This window comes from Sturnira hondurensis, unplaced genomic scaffold, assembly GCF_014824575.4.
Source record: "Sturnira hondurensis isolate 20B ecotype Veracruz unplaced genomic scaffold, ASM1482457v3 Scaffold0006413, whole genome shotgun sequence".
NCBI classification, from domain to species: Eukaryota; Metazoa; Chordata; class Mammalia; order Chiroptera; family Phyllostomidae; genus Sturnira; species Sturnira hondurensis.
The window spans coordinates 54645124-54673002 of NW_028079044.1; the positions used below are offsets into that span (position 1 = coordinate 54645124).

Below are 27879 nucleotides of genomic sequence, written 5' to 3' on the forward strand. Positions count from 1 at the left end.
AGTCTGGTCGACGAAGCTGTACAGGGTTCGGGGTGCGTTTCTGTGACACATGGCCCACGCACACGCTGCCTGCTCACCGCCCAGGCCACATCTCCCATCACCGTTCATCGTGGGTTTTGAGCTCAGAGAAGCAGGAGGAAAGTGCAGGTGTCGGGGCTGATTTTCAGCGGGTCTCCCAGCAACGCCTGCGCTTTCTTTCTTCCCAATGCGTGGCCAGAGGCTCAGCCTTGTCCCTGCCCAGTGCAGGGTGCCTGGTGCAGACGCTGCCCTGGATGTCTCATCGCCATGGAGACGGGGATGCAGCCTCTCCAGCTTGGCCACTTGAGTGGGTGTCAGAGCGCAGAGCCGGCTTATAGGGAGGGCACACGGCGCCCAGCACACCCAGGGGTCAGGGTTCAGAGCAGCCCCGGCCGCAGGAGCTCCTGGGCCTCACACTCCCCTCCCTGCCTCAGGGGAGGAGAAACGGCCAGGTTATAAAACGTGCCTTTTCCGCTTCTGGGAGAAATTCGCTCTTGGAACTCGTTACGCGGTCCAGGGGAGGCCAACAGGGGAGAATCTCCGACCACGGCTGGCTGACGGGCACTGTCCACCACCTCCGCCGCGATGTCTGCCAGGTAAAGGCGCCTCCTTACCCAGCGGCTTCCGTCAGAAGCAGCGACGGGCCGAGGTCAGGAAAGCAGAGCTGGGAAGCAGAAACGGCTGATTTCGAACCGTGTGCTTTGTCTAGTGGTTGTCTCGGGTGGAGGTCGTGCTATGAGCAGGGAAAGGACGCTGTGAGAAATTGGGGTGCACACAGGACTTTCACTTACCACTGCTGCAAAGGCCCAGGTCCTGGTGTGAGTCATTTTCCTGCACTGGTGTCCTGGGGGGGCCAGATCTGTGTTGTTCCCAGCACGCCCTCCCAGGGACACCACGTCACTTGACGTCAGCGCGAAACAGCATCAAGCTGTTGCCCAGCTAGTTGGCCGACTGCAGTGGCCGAATTTACCAGATTCATCCTCAAATAATTAGGGTGTGTGAGGCCGCTTGGCATATTGGTCCCAGGGGGCAGTCTCCCCAGCTCAGAAAGCAGGGCAGGGTCTAGCGCAGCCCAATGCCAGCCTCCGGGCCTCCGTCACCGTGGTCACCGTGGCAGGGTGACTGGGGGTGGTTGCCTGCACCTCTAAGTGCCAGACGCCCAGGGCAGTTCCGGGGCAGTTCTGCTGCCGCTTGCTGAGTGCGCATCCCCCCTTTCACCCCGACTTCAGGGTGCGAGCACTGGCCGTCCTGGGCGTCATCCTGGTTGTGGCCGGCAGCCAAGTCTTCTTCCCGTTCCTGAGAGTCAAGGACCTCCTTTGGGGTAAGTGACGGGTGTGGCCTCCGGCCCAGAAAGCCCGCAGGTGGCTCTGGGAGGCAGGTAGGAGCCTTCGTTCTGTCCTCTGCTTTCCCGGAAAAGGATGAACATACAACTCTTTCTAAGAAAGGGCGGATTTCCCTGTGAAAACACAACAGGACAGGTCAGTTTCACCCGCTCAGGCACTTGGAGAAGAAAAGGTTCTATTCCCGAGTGGCAGTTTGTTCCTTTGCCATAAAGCCCCCATTCACTGAACAACTCTGGGATGCATCTTGTGAGATGTGGTGTTACAAGGCCAAACTGTGTAGCAAGCTATCCAGATGCAGAAAAATCACGTCTAAACTCAGCTTTTGGTTTGCTACATAAATCAATGAGGACCACGGAAGAAGAAACTTCCCAAGCCCCAGAGGGACAGGCTGAACCCGGCGGAGTGCTGGGGCTAGTGTGGCAGGCTCCCTCCAGCTGCCAGGTCCTGGGACACTAGCTCTGCCCCGAGCGGGTCCAGCCTCTCTGGGTTCAGGGGTCCACACAGCTTGGCACCAGCTCTCCCCAGGAACCACAGGCCTCCTAACCGTCCCCCGGGGCCCGGTGGCAGCAGCTCAGCCACATCGACAACCGAGTTGTGCCTCCCGCTGGGAGCCAGTTTCCCAGTCTTGCCGTGCCCTGGGGCCGCGGGGTCTCACACGGAGCTCCCACAGGTGTGCTCCTTGAGCGAGCGCAGTGCCATTTAGCACAATCAGGATGTGCAAGGCGGGCCCCGAGGTGGGACCAAGCAGGTGGGGCTGGGTCCTGCCAGTTGCTACCTGGGGCACTTTGGGTCCTTCCCTTGGCTCATGCGTGAACCGCACAAGTCATTACTTGTGATGACTCGTCACACATCATTACATCGTCATTATCAACAGGTGCTGCACTGGAGCCCGAGGTCACTGCCTGGCCAACCACGGGAAACCGGGAAACCGAGTCTCGTGTTGTAGCAGCTCAGGAACACATGGTCCAGTCCCCACAGAAAATCCTTCCAGTGCCTGGCATGTGACGAGCGTTCTGCAAACGTTTTATGAATTGATTCATTTGTCCCTGTGCTGTTTTTTATGGGGCTCCTGGTCGCATGAACCACGGTTAACAAAAGCTGGAAGTCACGCAGCGAGTTTCAGAAACCCTCACGCAGAGAGCGATTCGCCAGAATAAACACATCTTCACCAGTGTTCAGTTTTGGAAATCCAGTTGTTTTCTAAAGCATGGAAATGCAGTGCTTACAGCATTGCTAAAGCAGTTTTCCAGTCCTTCCCGCCTCTGAGAGGTGTGACTTTTCCCCTGAACTTTTAATGAATGTGCAGTGACCTGTATGTAGAACAGTGTCCAACAGAGATGCTGCACGTTGTTCCTGATCTTATTGTTAGTTGGGCTGTTTGAAGCTGCCTTATCGCTTGTTTACTTTGTAAATTACCTCAGTGTTTCCGTTTTACATTTGTAATATAAAAGGTTTTTTTCCGGTTGACAATAAGCCAACAAAAGCTTTGAAACAAAATAACCACTCACTGGTCAACTTTCTTTGAGACCCAATTTGTATCCATAGGATTTCCCTGCTGGTGGAATTTGAGTGGCCACACCCTTGCTTTCCGTGTGAGTGCGGGTGGGGACGCTGGTGCCCACAGACCTGGTGCAGCCAACTAGCAGCCAGCTCCCTGTGCATGCGCAGAGCCGGCAGCCCTGGGCAGCAGGGCTGGGTCCTCGCTGGACCCTGGGCTGCCCGCCCCAGTGGGCCACTCGCCCGGTCATAGCTCTGAGAACAGCCCTGGGACCCTCCGAGGCGGCAGACCTGCCACCTCCCAGGTCCCTGGCGAGTCTGAAAAACACTGGCAGGGGGCCCTTCTCAAAGCCCCTGAGTGGAGTTTATCGTGGAAACCACGGGCCTTCATCACCAGACGGCTCGCGTGTCTGGAGTCTGGGCCAAGTCCAGACCTGCATGCAGGTCTCTTTGTGAGCGTGGCCTTCGTTCTGCAGGGGATCCGCCCGTGCTTCAAGTTCTGGAGGAGAGCCGGCTCCTGGTGGACGGCGCCATCTACAGCACCCTGGAAAGGTACCACGTGCCCAGGCGGATGGTGGGGCGGTATGCGGTGCCCCAGGTCCTGTGGCAGTCTTCACGGTTACCGATTTTACCTTCACGACCCCCCCACCCCACCCCAATGCTGGGCCCAGGGCATCCGCTTCTCGGAGCTCGTGGGCTAATTCACTTACCACCACCGTGCGGAAGCTGCTGGAAGAACTGGTGGCCAGGGTTCAAGTCTTTAAGTAGCAAAACAGAGTGAAGCCCCATGCCCCCCAGGCTGACCCCCAGGGTTGGGAAGACGAGGGCGGGAGCCCTGAGGCTGACGCTGAGTGGGCTCCTCTCCCGAGAATCAGCAGCAACGTGGGAAGGAAGGGCCCCGGGCAGCAGTGACTGGTGTCAGCCCTGGGGGTAAACCTGTCCTTCGGGCCCCTTAAATGAGGGACATGCACCCTCATTTAACCAGTGCAGCTGCCCTCAGGGCTCAGAGCGAGATGCACACAGAGGTTCGTGAGCAAACCTGCAGCTGAGCAGCAGGTGCCACCTCCCTGGAGCGCTGGGAGTCCACCAACTGGGAGTGCGCAGGGTGCACACAGCACCAGGCGGCAGTTGGCTCATCCCAACGTCTGCTGTTGCAGCCAGAAAAACTGCCCCCTGTCCACACTGACTGCAAATTCGCCGTCACTTACGTCCTAACACTCGGGAAAAGGCATTTGGCACAAACTCACAGCCGGCACCCTGTGTAAAGCCGGGAGGAGATGGGGGCAAACAGCCCGCAGGTGGGGGTCTTGTCGCCGTCCGGTCTCCGCCCATGAGAACCGACCCTCCTGAGATGACAGCCCCACTCAGTCGGCGCTGGGCCCCCAGCTGCACCCCAGTGTCCAGCTGGGCTTTTGGGAGGGGGCTTATCTTACACAGTGGTTGGGGTGGCAGATGGGCTCAGAGAGGGGCTTGTGGGCTGCTGTCTTTGCCACTGGACAGCGACTGACCACCTGTGTTCGTGTCCAGTGATCCCGGGCTGAGGATCCCCACAAACTCCGCCTTCGAGTTCCCCAGGGTGCCTGGCACCCAGTAGCTTCTCCATCAATGTCTGCTTCATGGACTGGTGGTTAGTTACCGAATCACCATAAAAGAATAACAGATTTTATATTGCCCTTTGTGCCACAGAAACCTCAAGAAAAGGGAGATCATCTCTCCGTTTCAGCTCCTGTCTGCTTCCAAACTCCCAGAGCTGACCAGCCAGGCTGTTTCCCGCGCAGCGGAGATCATGGAGACCTCAGTGCGGGCAATGAAGCGGCAGGCTCGCCTGGGACGGGGACAACTCCTGACGGGTGAGTGCAGACGGCGGCCTGGCCCGCCACGCAGCAGCAGTGGGGGGGCCAGGACCTCGCTCGGGGTGTCACTGGGAGCGTTTCCCACAGGTCAGCCAGAAGGTGTGACTGCCATTCACTCACAGGACGACAGCAGCAGTTGATAAAACACAGTATTTTTTAAACTAATTGGAGAATTAACTCTCTGCTATTCCAATTGGATTTGGAGAACTAGTTCAAAATCAACTTGTTGAATAAACAGGAATAGAATTGGCAAAAAAAAACCACCAAAAAACAAGAGACTCTTTCAGGGGGCCCTGATCCAGACCAGGTACAAGGGAACAAAAGGCAGGTTTGGTGGGTGGACACGCAGCCATTGGTGACTGTGGCCAGGGCAGGGTCTGGGGGGAGGGGTAAGTGCCAGGCACTCCTGTGTCCAAAACGTCTTGTGGCCGATGCGGCTGTGCCAGGTGACAAGTAGCACCGCCCAGAGCTCTCAGGACGGCTTTCCTGAAAGATCACGAGGGATGCAGACTTTGAAAGCCCATGTCCGGGGCTGTAAGGAAGCAGGGATGGGGCTGGGGTGATAGGAGGGCAGTGTGGGCAGGAGCCGGGGCCCGGGGCCCAGGGCCCAGGCGGGCACCAGCTCCGCTGGGCCGATGCCGGGCCCTGCAGGGCACTGACCCCGAAGCGTCTCCACAGACGCGCTGCCGGCAGACGTGCTGAGCATGATCGCGAATGTGTCAGGCTGCCTGGCCCACATGCTGCCCCCCCGCTGTCCGGACTCCTGCCTGGGGGACAAATACAGGCTCATCACGGGCACCTGCAACAACAGGTACTTCCTTCCGCCTCCTGGCCACCTCCGCCCGGCTGGGCATGCACGTGACCGGGTGGTTTGTGAGCCTTTCCTGGCCTCTGACTCCTGGTCCTGGCCACTCACCCTCCTGTGCACCATCCAGGCACCTGTCTGCAGGGCCTGCTGGCTACGTAGCACCGAGGGGGGGGGTGGGGGGCAGGGCCTCTGGCTCAGCGTGTCCCACGGGGGCTGGGGAGAGTCACTCGCTGGAGCAATTCGACACAGTGTCAAGCGACGGGGAGAGGGCAGAGCAGAGCAAAGCAGCGTGACAGACAGAGTCAGTGGGACTCAGGGCGCTGGGCGGGCCCCGCAGACTGCGCAGGGGAACCGAGACCAGGATCAGGAGGGGACAGTGGGCTCCTCCAGGCTCCTGACAGGCACAGCTGGGCTCCCAGCCTGAGGACCCGCCCAGCCCAGGAGCTGAAAGGGACAGACACAGAGCAACACAGGGCAGACACAGTTCCTGTGGTGGGCAACCTCAAACCCTTGAATTCATAAAGAAAATGGTAAACCCTGAAACCAAAATTTCATGCAAGCATTCAAATTACGGGAAAGACCCCCAGCTCTACCTGGGTTTGGGATATAGTTTTCTGTGTATACATAATTTGGCACGTAATCCTTTATTTGCCCAGAAGTTGTCAAAATCCACATTAAATGTCGGACTGTCACGGAAATGCACTGCGGGTGTGTGCACACTCACCTGGTGACCGACCAGACGATTCCGTTTTCGTGTGTATTTGCCTTGAAGTCGCACCCCTTTTTTCTCATCTGCATTTTGACTGAATCCATGACACCGTCCAGCACAGGAGAGGCTGTGGGCATTCTGGGAATTAAACTTCTTAGCACGACCATCTCCGTTCTGGAAATATCTGCATTTAAACGGAAACCGCTTGGAGCAAGGCTGTACCGTGTGCTGCCGGATCGCGAGCTGGGCCTCGTCTCTTTGTTTTGTTTGTTCCTGTGTGTGCTCCTACTTTCCGGTCCCTGTAGAAACCCAGTGGTATTTTGTCTGAGATTCGGGGGTGCAGCGCCTCGGCAGGCTTCCCGGGCGAGAGAAGGCACAGAGCCACCACGCAGCGACACAGCACTTGCCAAGAGGGGAGCAGGAGGGGACACGGCTCTCGGCTGCTGCAGCAAAATGGGCAAGTCTGTCTGCAAACACTGCTGCCTCCGCAGTTAAATGACCACCTCGTTACTTTTGAGTGAAACGGCAGGTCCCTTGGAGCAGCACTTGGTCGAGGTCCGGCAGAGTCGAGCTGGCTGTGACGGGCTGAGCTCAGTGTCCCAGTGCCCCATCTTCCCATGCCGATGGTGCGGTGTAGAGAGGCCGTCTGTCTGCCCACATGCTTGCTGCTGGGCCGCACGGATGTGCTGGGGCCCAGTGAGGGGTGACCGACAGACTGTCCCCACTGACCACCGTGGGCCACTCCTGAGTGTCCCTGCACCCCGCAGCAGTGATGGGAGCAGCAGGAACAGTCAAGTCCCCTTTCTCTCATGTCAGGAGCCTTGTGTCATGAGACCTACGGTGGGACAGCCGTGCCACCTGCTCAGTCTGTGGCCGCAGCCCAGACTGAACCGGCCTGTCCCTGTGCCGCCTCGGCCTCCTCGAGCCCAGCTTAGATGAGGCTATCGGGCGTCCGAGGGCCCTTCCACATCCAGGCCGCACGCTGATGGCTGTCATACTGGTGCAGGAATGGCCACATGTGTTTGTGACAGTGAGGGTACATCTGTGTCAACGCACACCAACTGGCGTTTAAACACTCGTATTTCCAGACACTCCGAAGCCCCTGGGTGTTCTCAGCGTCTGTGCGGCAGGGGTGTGAGGGATTCAGCGTCCGGCCCACTCCGTCCCGACTCACACGGCTCGGCCAGGCAGCCCCGACAGGCCCCAGGCCCCAGGGCCCAGGGGCAGCCTCCCCTGCTTCTCGCAAAGACTGTGGCTCTGCCTGCACAGGTTCAGGGACAAACGCCGAGGGGTGGGCCAGCCACACAGTTCTGCACCAAAAAACCCCTTTCAAAGAGAGCCAAGCATGCTTTTTGTGCTCTCTGAGCTGACATTCTCATCCTATTCCTCTCATTTTCCCGTGATGTTTCCGACCAGAAGTGTCTGGTCTGCCACTTCCTTTCCGTCTGCACCTGCCCTGCAGACGTGGGTCCTTCTACAAATATCACATTATCACGTGTTTCCTCACATATGTTGCCATGTTCATGTATTTGGTATGTTGTATTTCTATGTTGTATTTCACGAGCTGAAATTCAAAAGTCAAAAACGTGTCGGGGAGCAGAGGGCCCTGGTGTTCTTCGCTTCGACACTGAGGTTTTGTACAGTTGTCGGCAGGTCACCACCGAGCCGACTGGCACAAATGTATTAGTGTTTTTAACTCTTAAACGCAGATGTGAGTTTCCACTGAGATTAGCTTACTGCTGAGCTGGTGGCCTGTGTCCATCAGCCCCTGGCTCCCCTGGGGCAGCTCTGCCCACTGTCAGTGGTGCTCAGCAGTCACCTGAGACCCTCTGGGGGCACCTGCTGCTCTGCAGAGCTGCTCAGAGGCGCTGGCTTGTACTGCAAGGGGGATGGCAGGAGATGAGACTGAGCCCATGGCGCAGGGACCTGCCACTGGGTGCTGGAACAGAAGCCCCAGCCCAGTGACGCGGCCTGGCCCTCTCCTGCCTTCGGAGACAGAAGAGAGGAACCCATAAAGAGCGGTCACCAAAGTCGCTGTGAGGATCTGTCAGCAGGCGACTCAGTTGGTCGTCCTTCAATTCCGTTTTCAGTAAAAATGGGGAGCACCTGATTCCCACACGGATCAGTCACCTTCCGTTGCTCTTTTCTCCATTCCTGCTAGTTCTCCAGGCCGGTAAGGCCACCGGCTGTCATGCCTGTGCCTGTCACTGGGAGGCGCCTTCCTCAGCTCCAGCACTCCGCGCAGTTTGTCAGCTCAGATACTATTAACCCAGCACCACCTCCTCATGCGTTGTATCTTTCTGTCAAAATGGGGCAAACGTTCCCTTTTAACTAACTGTCCAATCCATCAGCCAACCACGGCTTACTTCTCTCAGAGAAAGCTTATTTTTAATCCAAACAACTGCACTAACACATGCCCCCTTGAAAAAACCTCACGCCTGAATTCAGAACGTCTCAGCAGTGTCTCCATGCTGGACTTCAATACAAACGGCACGAAAAGGCGAGACAGGTAGGGCGCTGGAATAAGGGACGTGAAACCAGAACTTTCCAAACTGTGTCTTTGCTGGGAGCACCCCGCCGCCCCCAAGTCTCTGTCCTGCAGGGAGGGGCCCCTGCCTGGCCACAGCATGAGGGGCGTGCCTGACCAGAAGGGCTGTCGGAAGGAGAAGGCAGGAAGCAAACCAGGGCTGAGGAAAGGGCGCATCTGGGGTGTGGGGCTCTGGAGAGGGTCCCCAATAGTAGGTGCCTGGGAAGCTGTTCTGCTGGGCACCATGGGAGTGAGCGCCCAGCTGCAGGCCTGTGTCAGGCCAAGGGCCCAGGGAAGCTGGCCGACCGTCTTCCCGGAGGACAGGCTCCTGTAGGAGACGTGCTCCCTCCCTCCTCCTCCCCATGCTCACTGTGCACACTTTGTTCCAGGGACCATCCCAGGTGGGGTGCCTCCAACACGGCCCTGGCCAGGTGGCTGCCACCCGCCTACGAAGATGGCATCAGTGAGCCCCGAGGTTGGAACCCCCACTTCTTATACAACGGGGTGCCCCTGCCACCGGTGGGTACCCCAGAATGCTGCATTACCTGTATTACCATCAGGTCCTGTTGACCTTTCCCTGATCTCCAGGTGGGTGCAGCAGGCTTCTGCAGGCACTGGTGTGGTTCCTGCCCCCCTCACCCTCTGCAAGTGGGGGTCACAGCTAACCTCGCAGCTGAGGAGCTGGGGCTGCAAAGATCCAAGTCCCAGCTCCTGAGTGGGCCGTGCGGCAGTCCCTCCAGCTGTCCCCACCCCGTGCTGCAGAAGCCTTTGTACTCACAGGTAGAGGACGGACTCACTCAGACACTTGTTAGTAAAGGGACTCATTCAGGAGGAGGGGACGATGGCCCCTCTGCTCCCCAGCAAATGACCTGCAAAACCCAAACCCCATCTGTCACGCCCAGGTCTGGGAAGTGACCAGGCAGGTCATCCAAGTTCCCAATGAGGCTGTGACCGAGGATGACCAATATTCGGACCTGCTGGTGGCATGGGGGCAGTATATCGACCACGACATCGCGTTCACACCGCAGAGCACCAGCAGAGCTGCATTCGGGGGAGGAGCCGACTGCCAGCGCACCTGCGAGAACCGGAGCCCGTGTTTCCCCATCCAGGTACCGCCGGTGCCCGGGTCTACTTCTGCCACGGGGCCGATAGATACCGTTTAAAAAGGACCGAGAGACGTTTGTCCTGTCCCCAGGGGGGAGCAGCTGAAGAGGACGGGTCTGTGCTTATCTGTGTGTGATGTTTACGTGCTGTCTGTATTCCACCCGCGTGTCCCACCCACGGACGGCCCTCAGCCCGGGCCACTCAGCAGCAATTCCCACACCTCAGTCTCCATCATTCAGCTGGGAGTGGACTGGCCTGTGCCGTCTCAGCGTCCCAGTGTGCGCGCGTTGTGGCTTCCGTGGCCGCTTGCTCTCTGACGAGCGTTTCCATGGTTCTCGACTTCGTTGTTGACGCGCATTTGCAGACACCGCTGCTGAGAACACATTGGGCACACGCCGCAGAGGCACCTGGAGGGGACTGCCGGGCACCCAGCCGGTGCCATGCGAGGGTCACAGCGTTCGAATTTCCCTCTTACGCCCAAAGACAGGCACATACAGGCAGGGTGTTCGGTTACTCCCCTCCAGGAAACACCTCCGAACCCTGACGGGGCATCTGCTGCCTGCGAGCAAAGAGCGGTGGGCCGCTGTCCTCTCCCGGGGTTGGGGTGCAACATGACAGCCGGCAGCTGGGACGCAGGCACGTGCGGGAGAGGGTCCAAGCGGGAAGGCACCGAACACACTCTCCCAAGCGGAAACACGGGGAAGTGGGGGGTGAGCAGGCCGCTGACCCCGGAGGGCGTCCGGGGAGGGCGGGCCTGAACCGAGGACCGGGGCGCCCTGGTGGGGGCCCTGGTGTCTACAGAGGGTGCCGAGAACCCAAGGTGACGGGCCCCCTTTCCGGCAGCTGCCTGCCAACGCCTCCGGGACCTCCGGCACCACCTGCCTGCCCTTCTACCGGTCGTCCGCCGCCTGCGGCACCGGAGCCCAGGGCGCCTTGTTCGGCAACCTGTCCGCGGCGAACCCGCGACAGCAGATGAACGCGCTGACCTCCTTCCTGGACGCGTCCACCGTGTACGGCAGCTCCGCCGCCCTGGAGAAGCAGCTGCGGAACTGGACCAGCGCGGAGGGGCTGCTGCGGGTGAACACGCGCCACCGGGACGCCGGCCGTGCCTACCTACCCTTCGCCCCGCCGCGCGCACCCCGGGCCTGCGCCCCGGAGCCCGGTGCCCAGGGCCCTGCCCCCTGCTTCCTGGCCGGGGACAGCCGTGCCAGCGAGGTCCTCTCCCTGACGGCCCTGCACACGCTGTGGCTGCGCGAGCACAACCGCCTGGCCGCGGCGCTCAAGGCGCTCAACCCGCACTGGAGCGCCGACACCACCTACCAGGAGGCGCGCAAGGTCGTGGGCGCTCTGCACCAGGTGCGTAGCGAGCCCTCCTGGAGTCCTCAGGGGGCGCAGCGGCTCACCGCGGGCGTCCTGATTGGTGGGCACTCACCCGAGGCGTCCTCATTGGTGGGCAGTCACCATAGGCGTCCTGATTGGTGAGCACTCACCCCAGGCGTCCTCATTGGTGGGCAGTCACCGTGGTCGTCCTGATTGGTGTTCAAAGTCATCCTAGGCATCCTGATTGGAGTTCAGAGCACCCCAGGCGTCCTGATTGGTGGGCAGTCACCGCGGTCGTCCTGATTGATTGGTGCTCAGAGTCACCCTAGGCATCCTGATTGGTGCGCAGCGTCATCCTAGGTGTCCTGATTGGTGCTCAGTTACCCCCGGCATCCTGATCGGGCAGCTGAGTCTCTGCAGGCTCCCTGGGCAGGTGCACTGATTCGCCACTGGCGCCCGCACTGAGGTTCATCCCGCACTTGGTCCGGGTTCCTGGTCTGGAATCTAGTCCGCCCTGGGGCTGGCCGCGATGATGTGGCAGAGAAGGACAGCAGCCCCAGCTGCTCACAGCAGTGACAGGCTCCGTCCGTCCCCTGCGCTCCTGGTGGCCACCGCACTGCCAGTGCTTTCGGGTTTTAACTCACTTGACTTCCCCAGCCACCCCTTGAGCTGCCTGCCCACCAGTGATTCTGGGGTTTCTGTGTTTGAAGACAGTTGAGACAATGAAAAGAAAAACAGATTTGTGAACCAGGAGGTTAAACAAGAATCTCAGTGCTTTCCTCGTTTATGAGAATTTTTATGTGAACCAGAGGGTCACAGATGAAGTCTCAAGGTGGCCAGAGGTGAATCCTGTTGCAGGGAAGGGAGGAGCTTATCTGTTCTTCACACCCTCACCTGCTGCGACTTGGTTTGAGACACCCCAGAAATTTCCCTCACCCCAGAGATGCGTGGTGAGTGAGTGTGCTGTGCGGGTTCTGGGGTGTGTGTGAGTGAGTGAGTGTAGCATGCAGTGTGCGTTGTGCATTGGTGTGCATGTGGGGTGTGTGTGGGTCCATATGTGGTTGGTGTGGCCCACAGGCTGGACCAGCCATGGGAACCTGACGCAGGCCCCGAGGCTGTGTGAACACGGGGTGCTGCCCCCACTGACCTCTGACCCTGCTGGACAGAGGAGGATGGGCGAACCGGGAAGTGGAGAGCTGGAAGGAAACACAGGAATCTGAGCGGGGTCTGAGCCCTATTGGACGACGGCTGTATAACTTGACCAGGAGTGTCGACCTGGCCCCACTGTAAGCAGAGATCAAGTCTCTGGTCAGACCTACACTGTGCGGCCCCTCGAGCCTACTGGAGTCCTCCTCTCCGTCTGTCCATCTGTTGTCTGTTGGGGAGAGGCCTGGCGGCAGCTGCGGATCCTGAATCCTGTCCTGTTCGCAGTCCCTGGGGCAGTTGCCCAGCCTCCTGCCATGTCCTGCCTACAGTTCAGCCCTCCTGCCAGCACCGACGATGCCCGTCCCCCGGCTCGGGTCACAAAGGGCACAGACATCCGGATGCCGAGCCCAGCAGTGACCGAGGGACCCGGAGGAACCAGGAGGTCACGTGAGATGGCCGGACGGAGCAGCATCCTGGGGAGGCGGAGCCCCAAGGGGACACCCAGAGAGAGGAGACGGGGGGAGAGGTGGGACCTGATGGTCCTGGCACCCTTGACCAAGGAGGACCCAGCAGGAGGGCTTTAGAAGAGTCGCCAAGGTCACTCCCGAGAGCGGCTGGTGCAGCCCCAGCGTTAATGCCGCAGGAACGTCGCAGGCCTGGAGCCCCCTCGTTGGCTGCCGCATCTCAGCTCAGGCAGGGAGAGGGGCCTGTCGGGTGAGGCGAGGAGGCAGCGTGTGGAGCACACAGATACACAGAGACGGGTGCCGGTTCAGAGGACTCTGCTTCGTGTAGGCAGCCACTGTGGGGCTGAGAGGCGCCATGCCAGCCTGCAACAGCGGTGGCTGCCATGCACTGCTGGCCTCCCAGATTGCAGGCCAGAGTTCAGGCGCAGGAAAGGGAGGCGGCATCTTTGACACAGCTTGGACCTGGGCCTCTCGTGTCCCTTCTGCTGGGGGAGAAGACTCCGGAGAAGGAAGTCAGCGGAGTGTTGCTGCCACCATGGGCTGGGGGAGGGCCCTACTCACCTGAAGCCCCTGGACACGTGTGTGGCCCTGAAATTGCTCCTGAGGTTGAGGGGCCAACGCTGCGTGGTGAAGTTGTGACCGCCCCAAATGCAGATTGGGGAAAAAGGTGCTCCTCGTGTGTCAGCTTGGAGACCCCAGATGTGGCCCAAGTTCTGTGTCTGCGGGTCTCAGAAAAGACACCGCACAGCGAGCCCTGCAGTGGGTCCTCCCACCAGCCGGGATGGCAGCCATGCTCCCTCCGTATGCCCAGGGACACAGAAAATGGGCTTCGCCATTTGGGAGGGTGCACGTCAGGTGGGCAAGCACAGCACTTGCTGTGTTTTAGGTGGTCTAGAAGGTTGGCAGCTGGCCCCCCTGAACGGATGAGCTGAGATGTGAGACCCTTGTGGTCCGTGGCAGAATCACTCCTCACTGGATGAAGTTTAACCGTGGGGGACCCATTTGTGCCCATCAGGGAGTCTTCCCTGCGGGCAGCCAGCCTGGGCCACCTCCCGCCCCACGGCCGTCATCTGAGGAACCAGCTGTGCTCTGGAGTCAGCCTTGTAAACGGAACTCCTGACTTCCCAGGAAAATAAACACATAAGTAAATAGGAAGAAAAGGACAAAGAAGCTCAGTTTGAACTTCCGCCAAGATGGAGGCATAGGTGGAAACACTGTGCCTTCTCTCACAACCAAGTTTGAATACAACAAAAGTTTTGGAGAACTAGGACACACCCAAAGACCAGAAAACGGAATTATACGGAAGTCCGACAGCTACGAACCGTTCAATGGGACGGTAAGAGAGGCAGAGCCAGCAGCGGAGCTGGGTTGGGCAGGACAGATCCCCCGACCCAGGCACGTAGGCAGCCTGGAATCAGTCGGGGTGCGGGGCAGACTGACCAAGGTCGCACATTCGCACACAGTGAGACGGACCACGCAGGCCCCAGGGGGCGAACCCAGAGGTGGAGGGCTGACAGCGGTGGCACACTCGCGTGCAGTGGAGCGAGACACGTGGGCCTGGTGACGGTGGTGGCTGCGGTGCCCGTGGGGGTCGCGGCAGCAGGCGGCGGAGGGAAGCCATTGTCCCTCTTTGACCCCGCCCCCACATACAACGTCACAACCCAGCGACTGAGTTGCCCTGCTCTGGTGAAAACCTAGGGCTCCGATCCGGCTACTTAACAGGCACCAACAGCCCAAAAGATGGCGCAAGAGGAACTCAAAGTCCCAGAGCCAATAACTCTAAGCGACCAAGAAATCGCCAGCCTCTCAGAAGCACTGTTCAAAACACTATTTATCAGGATGCTCACAGAATTGGTAGATTACAGTCACAAATTAGAGGAACATATGAAGGCTAAACTAATTGAAATGAAGGGAGATGTCCAGGAAACCAATAGCAATGGAAAGGAAACTGGGACTCAAATCAATGGAATGGACCAGAAGGAAGAACAAAACATCCCACCAGAAAGGAATGAAAAAAATGAGAATTCAAAAAAATGAGGACAGGCTTAGGAACCTCCAGGACATCTTTAAACGTTCCAACATCCGGATGATAGGGGTACCAGAAGGGGGAAAGAAACAGCCACGAGTGGAAAACATATTTGAACAAATAATAAAGGAGAACTTCCCCAGTCTGGCAAAGGAAATAGACTTCCAGGAAATCCAGGAAGCTCAGAGAGTCCCAAAGAAGTTGGACACAAGAAGGAACACACCAAGGCACATCGTAATTACATTAGCCAAGACCAAAATGAAGGAGAGAATCCTAGAAGCAGCAAGGGATAAGGGGACAGTCACCTACAAAGGAGTACCCATCAGACTGTCAGCGGATTTCTCAAAAGAGACCTTCCAGGCAAGAAGGGGCTGGAAAGAAGTATTCCAAGTCATGAAATCCAAAAACCTACAGCCAAGATTTCTTTATCCAGCAAAACTTTCATTTAGAATGGAAGGACAGATAAAGTGCTTCTCAGATAAGGTCAAGTTGGAGGAGTTCATCATCACCAAGCCCTTATTATATGAAATGCTAAAGGGACTTATCTACGAAAAAGAAGATGAAAAATATGAACAGTGAAAGGACAGCAAACTCATAGTTATTAACAACCACACCTAAAACAAAAGCAAACCTAGAGGACAGCTAGATCAGGAGTGGAACCATAGAAATGAAGAACACATGGAGGGTTAGCAACAGGGGAGTGGGAGGAGGGGAAAGGGAGAGAAGGTACAGAAAATAGCATAGATGGTAGGTAGAAAATAGATAGGGGGGAGGGCAAGAATAGTGGGGGAAATATAGAATCTAAAGAAATTGAGACACGTGGTTATAAACTAAGGGGGGGAGAATAGTGGGGGAGGGAGTGTGCGGGTGGAGGGGAATGAAGGGGGGGAATAGAACAATTGTAATGGTATAATCAATAAAATATATTTTAAAAAAAAGAAGCTCAGTTTGAGGCCTCTGTGGCAGCAGGAGGCTGTGTGCGGAGACTGGGCCCCACCCGTGAGGAACATCTCGTTCCCTTCAGGCTCGGGGAGACGGAGATGTCCGCACTGCCCCCTTCTCCTGTTTAAGAGGCGCCGTACTTCGCCGTGTCCAACGAGCACTTCCCCCCCAAATCTCTGAGGGGAAAATGAAGACGTGCACTATACATGCCATGGTGTATAAATAATGGGCATGATGATCCTGTGTACAATGCACATGGAACATGGGTGTGCACAGAACACAGTACAACACGGTGCGTCTGCTGCATCTTACACCCAGACGTGACACTATGGACCATGTGTGTTTTTTATGCTCACAGAAACTCCGTGTGAGAAGCCTTTGAAGCTCAGCAGACAGGCTTGGGGGGGATGGCAAAGGCCGCCACATGGCCATGGGGCTGGAGCAGAGTCCACACTGGCTCTGAGCCTCCGGGGCTGGCTCCCCCCGGCAGCTGGATTCCAACATTGCTGTGGGTTCGGGGGCTGGTGCTGTGCTCACAGGTGCAGTGTGGGTGCGAGGAGAAGATGGTTCGGGTGGAAATTCTGCCGCGTGTGTGTGAGGAGCCCAGCGGCGGTAGCCCCCCAACCTGGCCCACCTTGGAGGGTGTGGGGGGCACGTCTCTGACACGGACATGCCTGTCTACCCATCAGTGCGGAGCTTTGAGGCTCTGTCTGGAACTACTGGTGCTGCTGGCCTGCTCACTGGCGCCCTCACCTGGGAGGCTCGGGCCCTCCCGGGCCCCCTCTGAGCCCCGGGGACATGTGGCCCTGCGGCCTTTGCCCCTGACTCAGAGGCTGCCGTGACCACTTTCTCGCAGATCATCACCTTGCGGGACTACGTCCCCAAGATCCTGGGCCCCGAGGCCTTTGAGCAGCACGTGGGCCGCTACGAGGGCTACGACCCCACCGTGGACCCCACCGTGTCCAACGTGTTCTCCACGGCCGCCTTCCGTTTCGGCCACGCCATGGTCCACCCGCTGGTGCGACGGCTAGACGCCCGCTTCCAGGAGCAGCTGCCCCGGCTGCTGCTTCGAGACGCCTTCTTCAGCCCCTGGAGGCTCCTCAAGGAAGGTGTGTGCGCCCCCGCCCCACCCCCGCCAGCCCCTCTCCCCAGACCCATCCCCTCAGAGCCCCCGGAGGGACCCACCGCTCACCGTGGCGCTGGCTGCGTGCCGCCTGGTCATCGGTGTTTGCGGAGAAAATACATGTGCTCAGAGCTTTTAAAGGCAAAGCTGTTCGTCAGAAACACTCCGCTCCAGTCTCTGAGTTCTTCGGACTCACAGGTGAAAGTATCCAGGCCCAGGGTAGCTCCCCACCCACTGTCTCGAAATCCGCAGCAGAAGTCGGACCCAGCACCGTACACGGTAAATGGTGCCATTTCACCATCAGCCCCTTCATCTGTCTGGCGGCCAAGTTCACGCCATGTGGCTTCTGAGTGACTACATTCAGGAGTGACTTGTTTGGAAAACCGTTTCAGTTCCGGGCGACGTGTTTGAAGGGTTATCTCCACACCCCCGCTGCCCTACTCCTCCTTTCTCTCTTCCATGTTCTCTGTCCAGAAGCTTCTATCCTGTCTCCAAAGGCTTGGTGCCATACAGCTGTGGGGGGCAGAGGAGAAGTCACCATACTTGCTTTGTCCCCATGGAAACATTCACACATACCTTGTGGGAGAGGCCAGGGCTCCGCCGGGGCCGTCAGGCCACCCACCGCCCAGGCCCAGGTGCAGCGTGATTTCCTGCCTGGGCTGTGGCCCCAAAGGCTGCAAGTGAAGGGGATGCAGCCGAGTGGTGCTCGCCGGGGCTCTAACCCGCTTCCTGCAGGGTCCCGTGGGGACGGCTGACACGTTGGAGGGGAAGGGAACACGCTGCCTGGACACCCTCAGTCCCCTCTGCCACCAACCTTAGGGATCAGCAGACGCTTCGGCTGGTTGCAGTGTTTTCACTGCAGAAAAACAAGACAAAAACTTGAGCACCTGCAGGGCTCCTGTCTGGGTCCCCTCGGTCCTAAGGCCTGCCCTCCCCACACCCGCGGTCGGTCCCCTTGGTCCAGGCAGATCGCACCCTGAGAGGGTGGGAAGGCTTCAGAGCCGCACACGGTGAACCGTGGGCTCAGGACAGACGCCTGTCAGGACCAGTGCCATCCCTGCGGAGCTGGGAGGAGCCCGGTCACCTTCCCCGGTGTCTTCCAGGCGGTGTGGACCCCCTGCTGCGGGGGCTCCTCGTCCAGCCTGCCAAGTTGCAGGTGCCAGCCCAGCTGATGAACGAGGAGCTGACCGAAAGGCTGTTTGTGCTGTCCAGCGAGGGCACCTTCGACCTGGCATCGCTGAACCTGCAGCGGGGCCGGGACCACGGCCTGCCAGGTCAGCACCCCGACCAGGCCCCCTTGCCAGCCCGGTCCTGCTCCCGGTCCCACTCCTGGCCCTGGAGAGCCACCCAGGGAGAGGCCTGCTCTCACAGAGTCTGATCTGACATGAAATGTTTCTGCAAGTCTTGTGTCAACTTCCCGGAAATGGGCTTTGCAGGCCCTCCATTCCGTCCGCCTAAGAGGCCAGGTCCTCAGACTATGGCGGCTCCCAGAGGCCTCTGGCCACCCCTAGGCAGCTGGCCCCATCTCCTGGCCGTGGGTATGGCTGAGGACTCCCTTCCCAAGCCCCCCTCCACACCATCCCCACGGGCCAATCCTGACCCCCTGCCCACCATGGCCATGCCCCCACGGGCCCCTAGAGTTCAGCTGTCTGGTCGACCTCCCTGTAAGTGCAGTGAGCCCACCCGCTGACCCACATGGCTTGTTTGCAATTATGCCATGGTCAGTCCCCGAAGTCTGGAGTGTTCCAGCACGTCCACACGACAGAGCAGTGCTGCGCTCTCCCCTGTGGCTGGACAGTGTGGACAGGAGGCTGAGGCCCAGACAGAGTGTCTGAGGGGTTTGGGGGATGCAGACCCAGGAAGAGCGCAGCTGTCCTTGCAGGTTACAACGCCTGGAGGGAGTTCTGTGGCTTGCCCCCGCTGCGCTCCCGGGCCAGCCTGAGCAGCGCCGTGGCCGACGGGGGCGTGGCCGACCGGATCCTGGCCTTGTACCAGCACCCTGACAACGTGGACGTCTGGCTGGGCGGCTTGGTGGAGGATGCCCTGCCGGGCGCACGGACCGGCCCCCTGTTCGCGTGCATCATCGGGAGGCAGATGAAGGCCCTGCGGGACGGGGACCGGTGGGTACCGGGCAGCAGCCTCACTGGTGGCCCCAGCAGAAGCAGGCGGCTCAGTTGAAGTCAGCGGGCCTGGGGAGTCCTGCTTCTCTTCAGCAACCCCGCGCACCAGCCCTTTCTTCTCTGGTGTCGCTGTGCCCATGCCCAATAGTTTACAGACGTTTGTGTCCTCTGCTGAGGGCACCTTGGCATCCCCCGCCCCGTACACGCCCACCATTGATTTCCAAGGGGCAGCAGGTTGGATAGTCAAAAGTTACTGTCGCACTCGAAACCGCGTCCTCACAGCCTCGTGGGCTTCTGGTGTGGGGGCCCAGGTCCAGCGGCGGTTCCTCGTCACCTGTGTGCGCGCTCTCCCCGGCACAGGTTTTGGTGGGAGCACGGCGGCGTGTTCACTGAGGTGCAGCGGCGGGAGCTGCAGAAGCACTCGCTGTCCAGGGTCATCTGCGACAACTCCGGCCTCGCCCGCGTGCCCGCCAACGCCTTCCGCGTGGCGCGGTTCCCCCAGGACTTCGAGTCCTGTGAGGACATCCCCGGCCTGAACCTGGACGAGTGGCGGGAGGCAGCTCCCCCAGGTGACTGCCAGCCTCCTGCCACCTCACACTGACTACGCAGGGCCCACAGCAGACGCCAGGCCACTCCAAGGGGGAAGGTTCGAGGTGGCCCATTTGGGGAAGGTAACAGGGAGGCCGAGCCCGCGTCCTCGGCTCTGTCCCCGCAGTGAGGAGGACTTGTCCCCAGCTGGGCCCCTCCCTGAAAGAAGACACTGCCCTGTGAGGCTGTGCTGGTGCTAAGTGAACGGTTAGACGCAGAGGTGGCAGGGGTGGGGTGGGGACGGACAGGAGAACAGAGACCCCACCAGAGGCAGCACATTCCCCATCCATGGGAAGAGCTGCCCGGGAGGCCGCACCGCACCTGGGGCTCACGGATCCCTACAGGTGGGCCCAGGGCCGGGAGAAGGAGGTGGGGAGTGGGAGACGAGACCGGAGAAGTGACGCAGCCAAGTCCTGCCAGGTCTCTTGAGCCCCATGAGACACCTGCCTGTCATTCTGAACAGGACAGCCCCTGAGGTGCGCGGGGCGGGGTGAACGCAGGAAGATCCCGGGGAGCTGTGGTGGCATCCCCGGAGGAGAGGAAGGTGGCTCAGCCCCCAGGTGGGGCGGTCGGAGGGTCGGAGGGTCGGAGGACCGGCCTGTGCCGACAGCAGAGCCGCCCCAGTGTCTTTCGGGTTTGCTGTGGGCGGGCGGGCAGAGGCCCGTGGAAACTGGTGTGTCCCTGCCCCACTGGGGCTGGTGTGCTCCGGGAGGGGTGTCCCGGACGGGGCAGGCAGCTCTGTGAGGACAGGTCAGTGTGGGCTGCCTCCCAGAGCGTGAGGTGCAGGTGAGTGGAAGGCAGTTGGGTACAGGAGACGGGAAACCCAGGAAGAAAGTATAAATTTGGGGTTTTCACGCAAAGACCATCTGTAGAGATCAGATTGCGTTTAATGGGGAGAGACCAGAGAACACCCAGGGTACGTGCGTCTGGGAAGGAAAGGTCCCCTCTGTGAGACTTGCCCAGGTACAAGGCGGGGGACGCACCGCTGAGCAGGGGCCAGTGCTGGGATGCCGGGGTGGGAGGGGCTTCTGGGGACGTAGGCTGCAGACAGGGCCCCAAGGAGGCAGCGGCCTCCCGCTGCTGTGACAGCTGGGACGAGATGGGCTGGGACCGACTGTGGCCTTGGAAAGAGTGGTCTGTGGCCTGGCGGGGGGGCCTGGCCAGAGGGGACTCACGGGTGAACAGGAGAGGAACGGGAGCCCTGGGGTCCCGCGGGCTGGCGCGGGACGGCGGGAGGAGGGACACTGCTCTGTCCGTGTGCAGCATGAGATCCCTGTGACCCAGAGGGGGGCAGTAGCACAGGGGACAGGCTGTGCGTGACTGCGTCCACCTCTCTACCCCGCCCAGGGGACGCCTGCCGCATCCCTGGGAGCGTGGAGAACGGGGACTTTGTGCTCTGCAGCGAGGCTGGGCGGCGCGTGCTGGTGTACTCCTGCCGGCACGGGTTCGAGCTCCATGGCCAAGAGCAGCTCACATGCACCCCCCAAGGCTGGGACTCCCAGCCCCCAGTTTGCACAGGTCAGTCGCTTCACGGGGGGTCTTTTCATGACTGACTCCAGTCTGCATTTTCCAAACACAAGTTAAAAATAAGTGTCACTTGCCGGAAGGGTCTTCCAAGCACAGTCGTCTCCCAGGTGTTCTGGGACGTCGGGCTTTTTTCCCCTCCGCTGGCCATGCCCCCAGTGGGCACCGTTCTGGGCGGTGGAACATCAAGACAGTCCCATCAAACAGGCCTGGCAGGGTGACGCAGGTGCACATGGAGACAAGCAGTTAGTCGATTGTGGGAACTTTGCTGGGAACAACTTCTAGAGCCAAGTTCTCCAAAGAAATGAAGCAGATGTTTCCATGGAAAGAACTGGTGGAACAGGAGCAACCCAACCGAGGGTGAGCTTGTCTCCGGGCCTGTGCCCGTCCCTGGTACAAGGGGCTCTGATCCCAGCCTTCCTGACCGCCACGGGTGGGCTTGCGGTGGGAAACGGGCCGCCCCACGAGAAGCTCCCTGAGATGCCCCTTCTGGCTTCTCTCGGCTGTGTGGGCTGGTTGGAGAGCCAGGTGAGGAACTAGGTGTGGGAGCCAGGTGGGGGGCCAGGTGGGGGAGAGACCCCACTCAGATCTGCATGTGAAGGCCTGGTGCCGGAGTCGCCCCTGCCGAGGGGCAGCAGAAGACAGTGCTCCTCTGGACGTTGGGGAAAGATGGGTCCCTCCATGCTTGGGGACTCCGTGTGAGAGCAGCTGGTGCCGACTCACTGAGAAATGCCCTCAACCCAGCCTCCATGTGCAGCCTGGTTCCGCGGGCAGTGAGGGGCGTGGGAAGCCGGGCCTGAGTGCCACGGGTGTGGGTGACATGTTTGCTCAGGTTCCTTGCAGTCCTTTGACAGGAGACTGGCTGGTAGCAAGCGCGTTTCTCAGGGAGCGGGCTCCAGGACTGCGTGGATGGCTTCCTGTCCCAGGCTGTGTCCCGCGTGGCCTTGGCGGGGAGGGAGAAGGACCCAGGCAGGAAGCGAGCTGGTCTGCGAGCAGAGATGGAGCAGAAAGGAAAACGAGCTGGGGCCTGAGGTTTTCAGTTTTGTAGCGTCGCTGCCAGGGGAGAGGAGAGGGTTCTGGAGGCGGCAGTGCAGGGGCGGTGGTGCCCACGGAACACGCTTGTGCCCAGAGTGCACACGTGACATGTGGGAGGCTGCAGGTTCCGCGTCGTGCGTGCTGCACCCCAGCAGCAGCGTCTGTTTGGATTTCGGAGGTCTCGAATGTTTGCCCTGAGAGGTCACGCTGGCCGAGGGCTCTGGGGCTCAGACAGGAGACGAAGGAGCTGTGGTGCTGGCTGCCTGTGCCGGGCTGGGCGTCTCCGGCAGCCCCGCTCACTGCCTTCAACCCGAGAGAAAGGACGGAACAGCGAAGAAGCAGGGCTGGCTCCATGGCGACATCAGGGGTGACGGAGGACAGCCGGGGGCACGAGGGTCTGAGTGGGACAAACAGTCCAGGCTCTGGAGCTCCAGTCAGGACCTGCATCTCCACTGGGACCCAGCCAGACTGTGGGAAGCCTCCCCTCACTGGTCCCCCAGGCCCCTAGCCTCCAGGTTTCAAGTGTGCGAGGAGGGAGTGATCAGTTTGCCTCGTTGTCACTTTAAGTTCCTCACGCACACAGTGCAAAGAACAGGACACGCCCTCCACACCTGATGTGATGAACACGTCAGTGGAGCCAGCTGCTCTTGCGTCCGTCTGCCTGTCCGCACTGTTAGTTTTTACACCGAGGGCGAGTCCCTGGACAAAGTGGAAACTCACCACAGGGCGATGTGCAGTGTGAGAACCGAGGGCAGGTTTGTGGAAACCGTTCATCTGTCACATGTTGGCACAACCCCCGTGCGGGCACGAGCTTGCTCTTCTTGGTCCCCTGGCTTGGTGGGACAGGAGGAGAAAGGGGAGGGCACTGATCTCCTAGTGCATATAACTGTGTCTCATCTTATTAGGTTTAATAGTAAGACGTAATATCTTTTTTTAAATTTTATTTATCTTTAGAGGAGAAGGGAAGGAGAGAGGGAGACAAATATCAATGTATGGTTGCCTCTTGTGCGTCCCCTGTCGTGAACTGGCCTGCAACCCAGGCATGTGCTCTGACTGGGAATCGAACTGTGATCGTGTGGTTCGCAGGCCCGCGCTCAATCCACTGAGCTACACCAGCCAGGGTGCAGACGTAATATCTTAAAACTAAACAAATCCCAGCTCAGTGGGGAGCACCCCGTGGTGCAAGTGACCTCATCCACACACAAGTATTCGTGAGCGGTCCGTGCCTACACAAGAGGTTCCTAAGTCAAGAATCACAGGGAAAAGGGACTTAAGCAGCACATGACCGGGAGGGACCCATGTGAACGTGGATGACCCGTGGGCTCTCAGCCGGAGCAGCAGAGCCGCCAGGGGCCCAGCGCAGAGAGGAGAGGGCAGCTCACTGAGTACTTGACATCAGGTGACAGGTGCCACTGTCTCCCCCACTCTCCCTGCTCGGCCCCAGGAGAACCTGCTGGGGAGGAGAAGCCAGCGAAAGGTCCCGGCCAGTGTCCTCGCAGAGCTCCCGAGCTGCGATTTCGAGTTGGAGAGAAAGAACTGTGTCTGCAGCTCTCTGGTCCACCTGCTGCCGAGGGGCGGCGTGGCGGGTGAACACGGGCGAATGCCCACTCGGGCAGAGATCTGCAGTCAGCACAGTGCGCTAGGCCGGGACTCTGCAGGCGCGAGCGCGTGCGGCTGGGGGCCCGGACACCGGAGAGCAGAAACCTGGGCGGTGCCAGAGGGCAGGCCTCAGGCTTCAAGGACACGCAGGCCTCAGGCCACTTCTCCTGCTCTGTAAGGAGCGCCGTGTCCCCAGGGTGGGCCTGCCACAGGCTCCTGGCTGTCACCGCTGGGGAAAGAGCCCACCTTTTGCCGACCCTGACGTGGGCTTCTGATCAGAAGGGCCTGACCCCAGCCAGAGTGAAACAGGGTGTCACCCTAAGGGTCTTGCGTGTTGAAGCCCTGGCCCTGGTACCAGAGGATGTGACCTTCTACGGAAAAGGGGTCTTTGCTGGTGCCACAGAGTTAGAGAGAAGGCATGCGGAGGGGACAGGGCACAGGAGAGATGCAGCTGCACCTCTGGCCCTCAGAATGGGACAGAAGGATTCTGCCTGTGGCACCTGTCCCAGCCACCACAGGGACTTCTGTATGCAGGGGCCTGGCAGGGGTGGGGGACTGGGCCTGGACAGCACTGTCCCACAGCAGCACTGCCCACCCTGTGCCCAGTGTCCCATGTCCCCTGGGTGGCAGCAACTTTCATTTTCACGCTTGGTGATAAGCCCAGCTGTTCCCACCCCCAGGGGACCTCCCTCGTCCACACAGTGGGCGCAGTGGGGGCCTCTCTGTTCCCTGTGAATGAAATGCTTCTCGGCAGCATCTGTGTGGGGAGACCACTCCCCTCTGAGCTGGGGCTGCGGGGTGCTGACGCCCATCACAGGCTCATCGGTGCCGGCTCTGTGGCCAGTATCCTCAGCTCTGGGTCATCACCAGAAGCAGCGGCATCTTGAGAGCCACTGGGCCCTACTCCCTGCCCGGTGGGGGCATCCTGACCCCACCCCATGTCCTCAGAGCCCCCACAGCCCACGGAGACACCGTGTGTGGCTGGGAAGAGTGGGGCTGGGGGGCTCCCGTGCCAGAGGAACGGCTGGAGAGGGGCCCGGCCAGGGTGGTCGGATGGGGGCGTGGCTGCCGCTGATCCCCAGGGGCTGGAGACCAGTGCTCCTTGGAGGGTCTGAGTCAGCAGGAGGGTCCTTGGGGACGCTCAGATTCTCAACAGGGAGGGGACAGTCCTCTTCCTCCTGGGTGGGGACAGAGCAGGGCAGCCAGGCTCCGTGGGGAGGGGCCACCACGGCTGCAGTGGAGGGTGGGGCGTGGTGGGTCCCTCAGATGTCCCGGCCCCTGTGTGGTGTGTGCAGACGTTGACGAGTGCGGAGCCGGCACGGAGCCCCCCTGCCACACGCCAGCCCGGTGCCGGAACACCAAGGGCAGCTTCCGCTGCGAGTGCACGGACCCACACGTGCTGGGGGACGACGGAAGGACCTGCGTCGGTGAGACCACACCCGTGTGCCCCGGCCGGGAGGGAGGGTCAGCCTTCGAGTTCTGCAGGGGCTGGCAACATGTGCCTGTCCACTCTGCTGCAGTCTCCAGTGCGGGGACGGAGCAGGAGGCCACCGGTCACTAGGTGAGATGCAACTGGGCCACAGACACAGAGCTGCTGAGAGACCCTCTGTGCTGGGCACTGTTCTGGGCTCTGCCTCGCCTGCGGTGGGCTCGGCACAATGCTGAATCCCGTGCAGGGAAGAGAGAGTTAAGTGACTTGCTCAGGGTCACACGGCCTCTCAGTCACAGAGGTAGGATTCGCAACATGGCTTTTGGGTCTTGTAAAAGGAAAACAATGTACAGATACCAGTTAAAACAGACAGACAGACAGACTTTGTTCACACTACTTTGTCTGGGAGAGAGGCCTCCGTGCAGAGCTGAGCTTCACCCTAGGCCCAGCAGCCACAGGGCTTCCCAGCCCGGGGTGGGGCGGGAGCATCCTTGGAAAGAACAGCAGCTTGGATGGGGCTCGGTGGGGGGAGGGTGTTCTTGCTAGAACTGGGCCCACAAACAGGGCTCAGCGTCTGGTGCGCAGCAGGCACAAGGTGGTTCTCACGGCTTCCTCTGGCCGCTTGGCTGGCAATGACCCCAGTGGACCTGGAATGAGTGCCATGCTGCCCCCGGCCCCTGTCACCTTCCAGGGTCCCTGGGATATTATCACCAGGGCTCACAGTGCCCCAGGTGGGGAGGAAGAATGTCTGCTGTCCTTGCAGGGACGGCCGGGATGTCACCTGGGGAAGGACAGAGGTCTTAGCCATCCTGCAGGCTGCTCCTTGCTCTCACACTCAGGGACCTTGTCTGTGCAGTTGCTGCTTTGGGAGGGTCCCTGCCCCTTGGTGTCCTGCCATGGATGCAGCGGCAGCTGGGTGGGGACCCAGACAGGCTCAGGCACTCGGGCCACTGTCCTTGGCCCTGGAGAGGGGGCTCTCTCACCGCACACTCTCACTCCAGACTCCGGGAGGCTCCCGAAGGCGTCTCTGGTGTCCATCTCGCTGGGTGCCCTGCTGGTCTGCATCCTGGCAGGTCTCACCTGGACTGCCATTTGCTGGTGGTAAGTCCCTCCTTCAGGTGGCAGGAATTCACTTCCAGCCCATGGGGGGCGGTGGGCCCGCCCCTCTGAGGACGGTGTAGACTGTCAGCACACTTTTACATGTGCATCCTCACACACACACACACACACTCACACTCATTCACTTGTATACACAGTCCCACACACTCACACTCACAGTCCTGCTCTGAAGTGACCACTGTCAGCATCTAATGGGACAGAACTTGTGAACTGACATCGGTTTGCATGTCCAGTTCCATGTGTGTAAACACCACTGGTGTCATCACTAAACACCGTTTCTGTCTTTTTTATATTGACTACGTACTCTGAGCCAAGAACTGTGTCAGACAGTGATGCGTCCCAGGACTGAGGGCCCTCACATCCCAGCATAAATGGCGTAAATGATAGGATGACGCCTCAGTGACGGCGGTGACACACATGTGATGGGCACGCGTGGCTCTCTGCTAACTGGTGTGCATGCTTGTTCCCAGGACACGTCGTGACTCTGAGTTCTCGCTGCCGGTCACGGAGAGACATGGGGTGGCTGCCCCCCCATCGGGAGGAGGGAGAGGCCAGGACCCTCACTCTGCCCCTCGGGGGGTCCTGGAGCAGGTGGGCTGTCCTCTCATCCGGTCAGAGCCTCACGGCGCACGTTGGTGGAGGCCCAGGGGCACCACACTTGGCCCCTCTGTGCTTCCCTGCTCTGCACGGTCTCCACCCTCGGCACCTTCCTGCAGCCTGCTTCCTTCTCTCGCAAACTGTGTTGGCAAGAGAACCAGACTTTGTCACCATTTCAACCCACTTCTAAGGAAGTGTGCACAGAGCAGGGTCCACCAGCCAAAGACACAGAAAAGCCTGTCATCACACGAACTGGTCTCACAGCTGGGGCCTGGGGCACCTGCCTCAGCGTCTGTCACGCAGCGGCTGCGGACGGCGGGAGGGGACCAGGAGCGGACAGAGGGGCGGGCTGTCACGAAAAATGCAGTACTTATGACCCGTGTGGGGGTCAGTCAGTCTGAACCTGCTTCTTACCATTTTACTCTTCTGTGCAAGACCCTGAATGATGTTGTATTAAAAAGTGACTTGTGGACACCTGGGGCCTGTCCAAAATGAGAGTGAAGGGCTGACCCTGTGGCCCCCAGAGCTAAAGAGGCCCGTGGTGGGAGGCGCCCGTGGTGGGAGGCACCCGTGTGCAGAGCAAGTCAGCGTGGGCGGCGGCCGCCCCGTGGGACTGAGCCCATGCAGTGCCGGTCAGTCGTGTGCTCAGCTCTCTTCTCTCCCTCAGGACCCGGCCCGCAGGTCGCAGACCCTCCTCTGTGAGTAGGAAGCAGTGCCCGGCCCTCAACCCTCGGCTCTCAGAGGAGTCCTGAACCTCCGTCCCAAACCACAGCAGGGAGACGCCTCATCTGGAAACAGGCTTTGTTTATTGAAGCAGCGTCAGCCCGGCCTCTCCGTCTCCTCTCAACTGCTGAAGAGTCGATGTCGGCACCATTCCCGTCTGTTTCGAGTTCCACGGACGGCGACCAGGCCCAGTGACCAGAGTGACCGACCAGGACAGACTGACGTGGGCAGCAGATCCTTCAAGACACTTGAGTGTCTCAAAGCC

At 59.9% G+C, this 27879-nt stretch overlaps 1 protein-coding gene across 1 annotated transcript; it reads left to right on the plus strand.

The window, feature by feature from the left end:
* The first annotated feature begins 372 nt into the window (after positions 1-372).
* Positions 373-27643, plus strand: TPO (thyroid peroxidase). The gene is made up of 17 exons (XM_037048754.1): positions 373-614; positions 1248-1343; positions 2986-2990; positions 3335-3410; positions 4545-4708; positions 5390-5522; positions 9145-9274; positions 9658-9864; positions 10703-11215; positions 16614-16866; positions 17984-18154; positions 18763-19000; positions 19361-19569; positions 20936-21106; positions 25042-25173; positions 26177-26276; positions 27559-27643. Exons 1-17 carry the CDS (start codon positions 604-606, stop codon positions 27641-27643), a joined length of 2694 nt encoding a protein of 897 aa, XP_036904649.1. The 5' UTR covers positions 373-603.
* Positions 27644-27879: the final 236 nt, after the last annotated feature.